Source organism: Gambusia affinis, linkage group LG16 (genome assembly GCF_019740435.1).
Source record: "Gambusia affinis linkage group LG16, SWU_Gaff_1.0, whole genome shotgun sequence".
NCBI classification, from domain to species: Eukaryota; Metazoa; Chordata; class Actinopteri; order Cyprinodontiformes; family Poeciliidae; genus Gambusia; species Gambusia affinis.
The window spans coordinates 17,194,650-17,207,164 of NC_057883.1; the positions used below are offsets into that span (position 1 = coordinate 17,194,650).

Sequence of the window (12,515 nt, forward strand, 5' to 3'; positions counted from 1 at the left end):
AAAAATGATTTGAAACAACTGACCTTTCTTTTAAAATCATTTGACTTTTTAAAAATGTGATTATTCCTTCTCCCCCTCCCCAGCCATTTACTTGTGCAAGCGCACCATGCAGAATAAAGCCAGACTCGAGCTCGCAGACTACGAAGCGGTAAGTAAAATGTTATTTTAGCTTAAAAACCACCAGCAAGCTGATTGCAAACAGGATAAATCTTTACTCATGTCTTCTGGGGTTTGGAAATAGCATCAAGCCATTATGAATGGTTGCGCTCCAGGAGATCCATTTGATGGCAATAATTTCCTGGCTACAAAACGCACCCCCAAAATACCTGCAGGATTATTTGGCATCAGCAGGTCAATATGCCCCCAGGAGGCACGTTACCCTAGTGCTGAGCTTTTGCTGTTACACAGAGTAGCTATGTTCTGCACTTTAATATTCCAAATGACTCTGCAACTATTGTCCAATGCACTTCCTTCCTGTTTTATTCAGGTCACTTTATGCCTCCAGGCATCATTGCTCTTACTGTTAACATGCCTGCTGGCCGGAGTTTTCCTTTTTGTAATGAGGTCACTTACTTTAGCTTGGACAGATGCTTTTTTGAGCATTAACATGGACACGTGAATGCATTTGTTGACATTTAAAAACTATCTTTTGTGTTTTTACAGAAGGTAAATTGAGTATGAATTTACATTCAAGCATCTAGTGGTGATGTCCAGAAGCTGAAGCTGCTCAGCTTCTGGACATCACCACACAACAATGAAACTTGTCAAAAAACACACTGCGTGTGTAGTAGAGCTGCTTATGCAGAGCTGAAATAATATCAGTAGCCCCTGAACCTTTTGCACGTTTTTTCTTGTTACGACAAGCTTTAATGCAGTTTATAATGATCACATTTGAAGAATAAGCACCAAGTGGTGCACATTTGTAAAAGGGAATCAGATTGTTTTCAATAAGTTTTGCAACTAATGTATGAAACATATGGTGTGGATTTGTGTTCACTCCCTTTTACTTTGATACCCCTAAATGAACCAATCCATTTCTTTCATTAGTCTTTTAATTGTTAAAATCTACCTGTGTGTATTTTAATGTAATTGTCAATGCTGTTGTCCTGTGAAGGCTGCAGAAGAAGGCTAATGTTGAAAGAGAGCCAAAGAAGTCCTGCTTGCAGTTTGCCACAACACAGCAGAACTGTGGATAGTGCTCTGGTCAGATAAAAGCAAATCTGAGCTTTTTGTTTGTGTGAGGAGGACAAAACCTTAACATCACCAAGAACACACCACATAATGTCACACTGGTTTTTGCAGTCTCATACTACATGGATGGTTTTCTTTCGTAAGGGGTGGGAAAACTGGCCAGTGTTGATGAAAGGAGATGAATACTCCTTAAAAAAAACCCGGTGAAGGCTGCAGCAGACTTAAGGCTGGAGCAGAGGGTTTATGTTGTGGTGTTGATCAAAACATATTCATATGCTAAAATGTCAGGCAGAATTCATGTGATTGTCAACCTATCTGACTGAACTCCAACAATTTTGTAAAGAAGAATAAAGAATAATTTTAGTCTTCAGTTGTGAACCATATAGCAAAGTTCTTGCATTAATGGATGGTTTTACACCCACATCAAAAATTGGCTAACAGCTGCTGATTGAAAATTTATTTATGACTTTTTAATTGTCAATCACACCAAATCTTAATACTATGCATTAATATTTGTAATGTATAATATAGAAAGGTTCAAGGGGTATTAATACTTCTGCAAAGCACCTCACAAGAGAATATTTTAAGGTTTTACTTTAAAAAAATTTTTTAAATCCTCCCCAAACGCATTATTCAAATTGCATCTTGCAGGAGAACCTCGCTCGGCTGCAGAGGGCTTTCGCCAGAAAGTGGGAATTCATCTTCATGCAAGCTGAGGCTCAAGTCAAGTGAGTGCATACGTCAATCATGCATCGTTTCAACACATCACTTTGTGTTATTCTCCAAAAAATAACAACAATTCCTCTTGAATTCTAACAATCACTTGCTCTGGGTTGTTTTGTGAGGCTGCTCTCTGGTGGCTGGCAAGTGTAAGCACAAAATAATCCCTGACAGATAGTTAGGACACTTTATCCTCTGATGTCAGTGAAAACACAATGAAAAAATGCACATCAATCATTGGCTGCTGTTTGACAGAAGTTAAGTCAATATAGGAAGCCATGTATCGCAGGGGGACAACACGAAGCAGGAGCCAATCAGTAAATGGCAGTTATGTAAGGGGTAGGTCTCTCCAGACCAGAAGTAACACCAGCAAATAGATCAAGACCTATACTGCTGAGGTTTTTACTCTGTAGACTGCAGCCGTCAGTGAGGAGAGAGGAAAAGGCTGGATGTTTTTGTAAGTCAGGACTGCCTGGATTTATGCAGTTTGACCTCATGTTTCAGTCCTCTATGGTCTATGTGTGGGCTGTCTCACCTGCATGCAGGATCGACAGAAAGAAGGACAAGGCAGAGAGGAAGATCCTTGACAGCCAGGAGAGGGCGTTCTGGGATGTTCATCGACCTGTGGTGAGTTATAGAGAAAGAAAAACAACACAAATGTCAGAGATGCTGAGCACACAAAGGAAGCAAAGCAGAAAGTACGTCAAAAATGAACAGAAGAGAGATCAGAATCAGATGAAGCACCAGTGTCTTTGTAAACAACACATGTTCATGGAACAGTGACCCGCACCGTCATGTTTCCTGCTGTCTCCCACAGCCAGGCTGCGTCAACACCACGGAGATGGACATCCGCAAGTGTCGAAGAGAGAAGAACCCACACAGGGTGAAAAAGGTGACAGACTGAGACAACATAGGAGGGGACGTCCAGCTTCACTGTCCCACATTCAATATAGCATAATTTTCTCTAAAGTAAATGCTGAAATAACAGATCGTGTATAGTTTACATAGTGATGTCTTAATTACTATTATTTAAATTACATCTTTAAATTTAAGACATTTTATAACTTTTTTAAACATTCTTGGGAAAGCATGGATGATGATACCCTGTCTTTGTTAGCATCTAAATCACACCACTTGAGGTAATGTTGAAACACAGATGTGGAAGTATTTTAAGGCAAATTCTCAAACATTCCTTCTTTGAGTGATATCGTGAAAACGTCAGTGAAGATGGTAAAAGACTGTCTTTATCTGTGGTGAAATAAATCCTGGATCAACATGGACTGAAAGGCCACGCAGTGAGGAAGAAACCAATTCTGCACATATAACTCCAGAATCGGCTGAAGTTATATGTGCAGGACATGGAGGCAAGGTGATCTATGAGTGCATATGCACATGGCCTTACTTCATGAAAGAAAAACTGAAGTCACAAGGAGAGATATTTGGAGGAAAAATGGGAAAGATTGAAAACGCCTTTTAATTGAGGAGCAATGAAGTGATTATCGCAAGACTTTTAATCCTTTCTTGTTATCAAAACTGGCCTAAAACAGGACAAGTGTGAGACTCTGATTCAATTTCAAACAGTTAGAAAAAATCATACTTTGAAATCAGAAAGATATTCAGTTCAGAAACATAGGGGGAAAAAAGCTAATAAAAAAGAAACATAAAGTTGACACTAATATTAACTAACATCACATGTATCAGTACCACATACCAGCGGTATTAATACAAAACCATATCTATCATTTTCTGTCACTTTTTCCAGTCGGTGTATGGAGTACCAGATGACGGCCAGAGTCAACCAAGTCCAATCCACATCAGTACCCAGCCGAGCAGGAAGCCCACCAAAGAGGACGTTCAGAAGGAGGTAAGTGTGACATTATGCTCAACACTTCATTCCTACCAATCTGCCTTCCTCATCCATCATAAAGACAATCAGAGACATAGACTGATGAGCCATTACCTTATTTAGCCCCTTTTTTCTCTCTCTCCTTCCGCCCACAGATAACCTTTTTGAACATCCAGCTTGACAGACACTGTATGAAGGTTTCCAAAGTGGCCGACAGCCTGATGACCTACACAGAGCAGTTCATGGAATATGACCCCTTTGTATCAGGCGTGGAGCCCTCGAACCCATGGATTAGTGACGACGCCACCTTCTGGGACATGGAGGCAAGGTGAGGCTTGTTGCTGAGAACTGGGGGATTGGTGGATTTTGGCCGTTAGTCCAGGGTAACTGGGGCTATTTGAAGTGAGGGAACTGCTGCTGAACTGCTGCTGTGTGTTGATTCCATCTGACATCCCAGTCTCAGACTTTTATTTTATTATCTCCTCTTTTGACTTGTTTTCCATTGAGCAGCTGTGATCCCAGTCAGCAGCGGGTAAAGAAGTGGGGCTTCTCCCTGGACGAGGCGCTGAAGGACCCAGTGGGACGGGACCAGTTCCTGAAGTTCCTGGAGTCAGAGTTCAGCTCAGAGAACTTGAGGTGAGACTTCTTCTCAGCACTTCACGAAGATTCTTCAGAAAAGCTTCAAAATATTCGATTTGCATTAAAATCTTATTGAACGTTCTGGTAGGTTCTGGTTAGCGGTGCAGGATCTGAAACGACGGCCGCTCCAGGAGGTTTCCACCAGGGCCCAAGAGATCTGGCAGGAGTTTTTGGCCGAGGGAGCGCCAAGCTCCATCAACCTGGACTCTCACAGCTACGAGCGAACCAGCCAGAACCTCAAAGACCCCGGACGATACAGCTATGAAGACGCTCAGGTTGAATGTGTGCCTCTCTTCGTGGATGCATGTGACTTCATATTTTTATAAATGTACACACACAAAAAAAACAAAAAAACAAACAAGCACCAGAAATACCTACTCAAAAGAAAAGGCCTTTCACTGTAGAAGTGACTAAGAGGGGGTGGGTGGGAGTTCTGGGTAAGTGGAAAGAGAAAAAAATGACGGAGTGTGTTTGTGGCAGGGCCTAATGAGGCGAGTAATACCATGAATAGGTCCTTCACTCAGCTCACAGTGGATTACATTGGTCTTAAAATGCACTGGTGATGTGTCATGTGCAGCGTCTCTGACTGGCAGCACATCGTTCAGTTCTGCTCTACTGTTGGCAGCAGCAGCTCTCATTCATACACTCACACACACCGACTGGATCAATAAACAAAACCTCACAAAAGTGCTTTCCAGTTTCTCACATTACAATCTGAAACTGCAATGTATTTTATTGGGATTTTATGTAGTGTGCAAATGCATTCCTCACTTTTCAGACTTAATACAAATATATTTTGAAATATACAGTACAGACCAAATGTTTGGACACAACTGTGTGTCCAAACTTTTGGTCTGTACTGTATATATTTTTTCTTCCTTTACACTTTGTTTCCACCTCACATCATGTACTGCTTTATGTCGGTAAATCTTAAGATGAATTCATTCAGGTTTGCCTTTTCATTGTGACAAAATGTGAAAAAAAAAAAGTTTGAATGGTCTGAGCATACTGTCTGCATCAATGTCTCCCTGATTATACATCAGTATTTTTCTGGCTGGTTTCATGCTACACAAATTCATCTTTTTCTTTTCCTGCTGTAGGAGCACATATTCAAGCTCATGAAAAGTGACAGCTATGCACGCTTTTTGCGATCCAACATCTACCAAGATCTCCTGTCAGCCAGAAAAAAGGTGAGTTTTTCGGTAGCCCTGACTCTGACCTCCGCTCCACATTCTGCCTGCATTTCTCAAACTAGTTTGATTCTTTGTTTATAATTTAATAATATTGCTGGGCTTGAAAAATACAGTGTTGGGTTTCATCCTTTAAGTTCTGCTTTGAGCCTAAAGGATTTTACGTCTTATGAGAATTCTGAAATATTTTGGTGACAAAACTGTTATTTAGCTGCTCAATATTTGTACAAATTCATACCTATGTGCTTAAATCCTAAAATTAGTGCAAGTTCGAATTAAAAATGTATCCTATATTATATTACATGTTTCACACAAGTTTAAAAGTAAGAAAAAAGTCGAGAATGCAAAAAATATGTATTTTAATTAGTAAAGGAGAACAATCATGTATCAGTGATGAATAGAATAATACTTGTAGCATCTACACTTTTATTACTGGCATATATAAATGTACCTCCCCCTTTCTGCAAAGGAAGAGCTACATTTTGTGGGATATTGATGGGTTTCACATGTAAAACCTTGTTCTTACACACTTGCAAGAACAAGATTTGTATTAATTGTAATAAGACACTTTTTCCTCTTTATGATGCAGTTCATTCATTGGTGTCTTAATATTTCCTTTTAGAAATCAGAGGTGCAAATCACATTTCATTAATGATCCAAAGTACATCAAAACAGCTTGTAACTATGTTATAACCTATTTCACAGCTAGCCAGGTTTATATGTAGGGGGTTCAGTCTTTTTTCTTCAAAAAACTAATCTATTTCATTATTTTCACTCCATAACATTCTCAGCAATCTACGTAAAAATAGATGTATATTTCCAAGGCCAAAGTGAAGAAACATGACAAAACTAATTCAGACATCAAAGCATAACAAATCACTGTCAACCCAAGAAGAAAGTAATAAATGTCCTCAGCCCTTTAAATCAGTTTGGTTTCATCATCATAACAGTACTTCCCGTCATTCATTATATGGTCATCAAGGTTGCTGTCTCATGAAGACTTGTCATGTCAGAAAAGTGTATTTAAAAATGACTTCTCAACTTGATAAACAGCGGAAAGACCCCGTGATGTTTTATTTGTGCAACCTAAACCTTTTTTTGATTTTTGACATCATATGCCCCTTGGTATGAAGACGTTTTGGTCATAAACACTTTATATAAACATGCATATAAGAAATCTCTCTTTCAGGGATAAAGGTAAATAGTTGCAAATATTATAAATAAAGCTGTGCTTATGAGCCTCTTTCTGCTTATTTGTGTTAGGGCGGTGATGCTTTACCAGAAAATTAATTCAGTTTTTACATTGGTGAGCCTGGAGTCTGATTAAAGACTACAAAAATGTAAGAGCAGAGAATCTGCTCAAGCATTCTAAGAACCAATGGAAGAAACACTGACAAGCTCTAACAACACTAAATAAGACCGATGTATTGATTGTTGTCAAAAAACAACCTGTTTTAATGTGTTTATTGCTGTAATCTGTGCTTCCTGCAGAGCTTAAGCTCTTAAAAGAAAACCTTCTTAGCTGTTTAATTGTGTAATATGGAGCTTTTCATCAGATCACAGCTTCCTCTGTTCATGCCAGCCTTTCTGCCCTCTCTCATTTGGACACTGCTCCCTCTGCTGGCCTTTCACTGATCCTACACCCCTTTCCCCAAATGTAACCCCATCTGCTCTGCCTGCACTGGGCCCTCGCTTTCTGCAATGCCTGGCCTCCTCTTTTTTTTTTTTTTTTTTTTACTCTCTGCACTATTGACACCACTGCCAACCTTCCTCCCGTCAACACCCATACCTGACCCAAACATTCACCCTGCTTCCCCCCCCTCCCAAAACAGCAGCCAGCAGACACTGAACAAGGTCGTCGCACCTCCTTGGAGAAGTTCACCCGCAGCGTGGTAAGTCATTTGGAGCTGCGGCTGTTCATATCACAGAAACCACACTGGCTGGCTCACTATCAGTGGCTTTTGCAATTACAACCATATTACACTCTGTTGTGGCTTTCTAAATGTGTGTGAGCATGTGTTTGTGTGAATGAGAGATTATTACAGTGACCTGAGTGATTGCACCAAAGTAAATCTCTGGGTCCTCCCATATTAGATCAATCAGAAGTTTCCTCCTTAAATTTTTGATTGCATTCATTTCTTCTGGTAAACGTGTTTTCATGAGTTTTGATATATTTTAAAATACTTTAAACAATGACTAAGTCAAGGTAGTTTTTTGTTTGTTTGTTTTTACTTGTGCTGACAAAATTTAATGCATTTTCTGTCTTTTAAAAAAGTGTTGATACTAAAGCAGTTTTATTTTTTTCTATTATTTAAGAAAAACTGCAGTTGTAAAGTAAATACATTTTTTTGAAAAATAAGGTCACAGTAAACCAAACTATATACAGAACATAAGACATGTATATATTTTAAAAGAAATTAAATTGCTAATTTATTATCTATTTTTCATATTAAAGTTATATACAGTAAGCATGATGTAACAAGCATTCAATCAATTTTAAACATTTTATTCTGCTTTACATTTAAATTAACAGTACTAGAAATAGATTTTTTAAAAACTATTTTTGAACAGTTTTATGCTTGGACTTTGCCTCAAATCCATTTTAAAAACACTGAAACATAAAAACCTTCATACTGCATCAGAAAGTAGAACTATATTTGAGCAATATACCACATATATTATGGACATTTGTATATGACATTGATGAATAAGATAAACCGTTCTATTCCAAACACAAAACCTGGCGGATGCTGTAATACCCATTTGTAACTAGCAGCAAGTATTTAACTTCAATCATTGATACCCACTCATTCAATTTAAAACTATACCTCTAAAGTACATTTTAAGCACCTTAATTTTTCTACTAATTCTCAAATTATATCATCCTGAACTATATCTGATAGGTGACTGTAACTTTATATATAATATTGTTTTATCCTTTTATCCTTAATTGTCATCTGGAAACAGAAGAACACAATAGAAAATTTGAGGTGGGAAATGTTTTAAGAGATTAGCAGCTTTATAGTTTGTAGATTACTTCTCCTATCAGCATACCAGATTCCTAATGATTTCTTTGTTATCATTACTTTTTCATTTAACTTTCCAGGGGAAGTCTTTGACGGGAAAGCGTCTGACAGGCCTTATGCAGTCATCCTGACACAGCCTGTCCTGGAGAGCCACGACCAAACCCTGCAGGTGGGCTGACAGCCACACAGGGGCCGGGGCAGGGGCGCAAACAGCGGAGCCGGGGTGCACGGGGCTGCTGCAGAGGCTCTTGGACACTGCTTCGAGGTCTGCTGATGTTCTGCTGCTGCAGTGCTGGGTCTACTGGGCCGAACCACCCAAACAGAACCACTGCAGAAGAGACAATGCCTACAAGACGATCCTCAGCTAACGAATCACATGGCATGCGGTGTAAAAGAATAAGCACATTCAAACTAATACTGCCCTGTCTTCATCATCTAGAGGGCAAACGGTTGTCCGGCTTGACTTGGCTTATTAATTTTATTGTTTTCATATTCTTTCATTTGTGTTTTCCACGACACATTGGGGCCATAAATGTTAAAAGGAGGTGTGCATCTGTTCTCACAAGGCAGTCAGCAATAAAAACAAACAAATCTGAAACATTAAAGAAAGGTCCACCCAGTTTCTTTGGATATCTGTAAAACACCTATCATAATGTCTTTATTGAAGTAAGTAAGACATGTCTGGTGATTAGTAAGAGTACAGACCCCCCTTCATATATAGAGCAGATTCTTCAATCTTCATTACATTCCAAAATCTGACATAAGGGCTTAATGTAGCAACCAGAAGGCATTGATGCATGTTTAATCCTGATGTCCTTGTTGAGAGTCACGTTTTAGCAGCACCGCTTTGTAATGAGACCTGTGCCTATAAGGTGGGTTTGGTTGACTGCTCGTAAACTTAACCAACTCCAAAAGTCTGTGTGAATACCTTAGAGGCCTAAAAGCGTGATTCACTAGTACGGTTAGGTGAAACATTGTGATTTGAGCTTTTAGTGTTGACACGCTTTGTGTGCCATGCTACCAGGGTCAGTGTTTTAGAATAGTGCTGAAAGTTTTCAGTGCCATGGGAGGTTCCATCTAGTGGTGCATAAACCACAGGACCATCAACAGTGTTTCAGGACATCACTGTGCTGCAAACACATCATGTTAAAAGGTGATACATGTGCATTTACTTTTGAACATAATACAAAAGGAAATTTATTTATGTAATTCAGTCCAACCTAACTACAGTGACCTGGAGGAGGGCAATGAGGCAGAACACATGAAGCATGGGACATCACGGCTCTTGCACGTCCTAATCATGCTTTTAGGCAAATAACATGCGACCAAAGAACCATAATGCTACCATTGTCACAGTGATTCTCTGGTTCAAACATTTCTGAAACAGGCAAACTGTAGCCGGTGCTCATTGTAAGCACCAGCTACAGTTTGTCTCTGATGTTTGTCTCATCAGTGTTAGTCAAGGCTGTCTGAATGCCATTTCTTCCCCATAGAGCACTGACTGCAAGTTGCTCTTTGGAGCTTCCTGTTTCAGGAATTAGCATCAAGGGTGTGATGTCTCATATTACATGTGTGGTACCGAGTGACAGACTGACTGGAAACTTGTTTGTAGATTCATTACACACAGAGATATAGATTTTAAGTATTTATTTTAGGACAGTATGTTTAGGAGTAAGTTTTTGAAAATTGACTTATAACACAGTATCTGCTTCCAGTGTTTAGTCTGGGGTACTTACTTACTTATGTAAATTACTCCATCAAAGAAGCATGGCATGGAGGTAATCAGCTGCTGGAGTTAGGTAGCTCAGGTTGTTTTTGTCTGTGCTTGAGGATTATGTCCTGGGATCATCTGTGTGTGACGGTTCTCAAAGCACAAACTTCAGCTGATGTCCACGTCTTAAGAATTGTCTCCAAATCCTTGAATCGGCATGCTTCATTTTTCCGGTTATCACTGTTCTCAATCATATATTTTCCTTCCACTTAACTTTCTATCAATGTTCTTTAACACCACACTTTCCTCATTTTGCAAGCTATCAATAACCGTCTAATGACAATAATCATGTCAGCACTCTTATCTATGACTGAGTGGGCAATAAAATAACATTTCAGTTTTTTGTTTTTTTTTAATCCTCTTTTGAACTTGGTTTTATGCTAACTCGTAATCTTAACAGAAACAGAGATCTGTGTGTAATGAATCTATTATGATTATATTCTAATTATATTCTTGGATGACTTGCTGCCCTGTGAAGGACATCTTCTGTTTTGTTGCACGGTTATATTTGTTATTCTCTGAAACAATTACCCATTTTTATTTCTCTCTGTCTGATAACTGTCGAGTGTTTGTCATGTGGAAAATGGTGCATGTTGGAGCACGATGAAGTGCAGGGGACTGAGCTGGAGCAGGACTCACTAATGAATGGACATCTGAAATCTGAAATGGACTGAAGAGGGAGCAATGTGAACATTGAGGCCCCTTTGCTCCATTGTGGCTGCTGCCTTCTTCTACACACAAGAAGTGCTGGGACACAGCGCCCCCCATAGGCCACTGACTGCAACAGTGAAAAACTAGAAAGCTCCGTTGACTAAGTCTCATCGGTTATTTTTTAGTAGTCATTGCAATGCACTGTACAAGTCATGACGCTGATTATTCTTATTAACCTAACCCAGTAACCTCCTAAATGTAAGGTAGAGAGATGCTTAAGTCGAGTCTATGTACCAAATGTTATCCTCAGCACAAACATGGTGACACTGCGTGCCAAGTGCATTGTAAATTTAAACTGGTTACATTTCATTATTCGAAAGCACACTTTAGTATGATGCGAGCACATTACTATGCATGTTACATATTCAGGGCATTTTTGTGCTTTTAGTTTTTCGATCAGCAAGATAACTACTGGCACTCTAAAACACTGAAAGCACTTGTTATCTGTTCACGGGTACCAAATAATAAAATCTCTGGACCTGTCTGCTCTCTGCTGCTGTTTGCTGTTCTGACTCATGGAAGGAAAATAAGCTGGAAGAGTCTCTCATTTACACAAAAAGCAAAATATAAATCAAATAACACGAGAACAAAAATGTATATTTCTGTAGTGTGTTTGAATCTTTGGTTTCAATTTTACAGTGTTTGTTCTGCTGGTCGTAGCACCTCTGCCAATGGGTAGCAACACTCCTCTTTCGCAGTAGTCTATTCTATAATTGAAATTAAAAACAACTAATTTTAAGTAAATCTGATATAGGAACCATCCAACATTGTTTTAGTTTTACATTTCTTTTACATACTTATTGTCTTTTTGATTCTCCCTCAACAGAAAATTCAATATTTTTTTATATTCAAAATATCCTGGTATTAGAGTTTATAATGTCATGAAGTCTATGGTTCAAAGATCCTTTTGAAGATAAAAAGACAAGAGTCGCTGCTTCTACAGAAACTACCCTTGGCTGAATCCAGTGATTTGCCAAAGTCTGCAAATGGTGAGACATGATTTAAATGATGAACCATCATTACATCAAATGTTTTATTATTTTGTTTTGCTCTGATGGTCGATAGGTCAGCTAATTAGATTTTTTCTTGTAGCCATTTATAGAAATCAACACATCACACAACATGCATTAACTTGAATGTAAGTTCTTGAAAAGTTGCCAAGAGAAATCAATCTCTGTGTGATGTAATATCTACACCACAGGGAAACAGGAAGAAATGGATTATAAGTATAAGTTGAAAAAGCAACAACTATATATAAAAAATGCTTAATTTACTTAATTATGTTTTATAACAACTAAGGGTTGTCATTAAGTTTGGCCTTGATGGATTTATTGAAAACAATTACTTGCTATGGGATTTTCTTTCTTGCCATGAATGAACTAACTCAAATTAAGAATGTATTATTTTATCATTTTAAGTAT

The 12,515-nt window shown here is 38.7% G+C and overlaps 1 protein-coding gene across 6 annotated transcripts in view; it reads left to right on the forward strand.

Annotated features, from left to right (window-relative positions):
* LOC122846583 (regulator of G-protein signaling 6-like) overlaps positions 1-9,210 on the forward strand; it is a 42,351-nt gene extending 33,141 nt beyond the window's left edge. For 3 of the 6 annotated variants that reach the window (XM_044143624.1, XM_044143626.1, XM_044143625.1), the window contains 10 exons: positions 84-148; positions 1,843-1,919; positions 2,457-2,538; positions 2,729-2,803; positions 3,674-3,775; positions 3,913-4,085; positions 4,268-4,393; positions 4,485-4,671; positions 5,497-5,586; positions 7,419-7,858. In XM_044143624.1, the coding sequence (XP_043999559.1) occupies positions 84-148; positions 1,843-1,919; positions 2,457-2,538; positions 2,729-2,803; positions 3,674-3,775; positions 3,913-4,085; positions 4,268-4,393; positions 4,485-4,671; positions 5,497-5,586; positions 7,419-7,598 (1,157 nt within the window). In that variant the 3' untranslated portion in view covers positions 7,599-7,858. Of the gene's footprint in view, positions 1-83; positions 149-1,842; positions 1,920-2,456; positions 2,539-2,728; positions 2,804-3,673; positions 3,776-3,912; positions 4,086-4,267; positions 4,394-4,484; positions 4,672-5,496; positions 5,587-7,418; positions 7,859-8,692 lie in introns of those variants that run through there. The other 3 variants (XM_044143627.1, XM_044143630.1, XM_044143629.1) reach the window with 2 other exon arrangements.
* Positions 9,211-12,515: the final 3,305 nt, after the last annotated feature.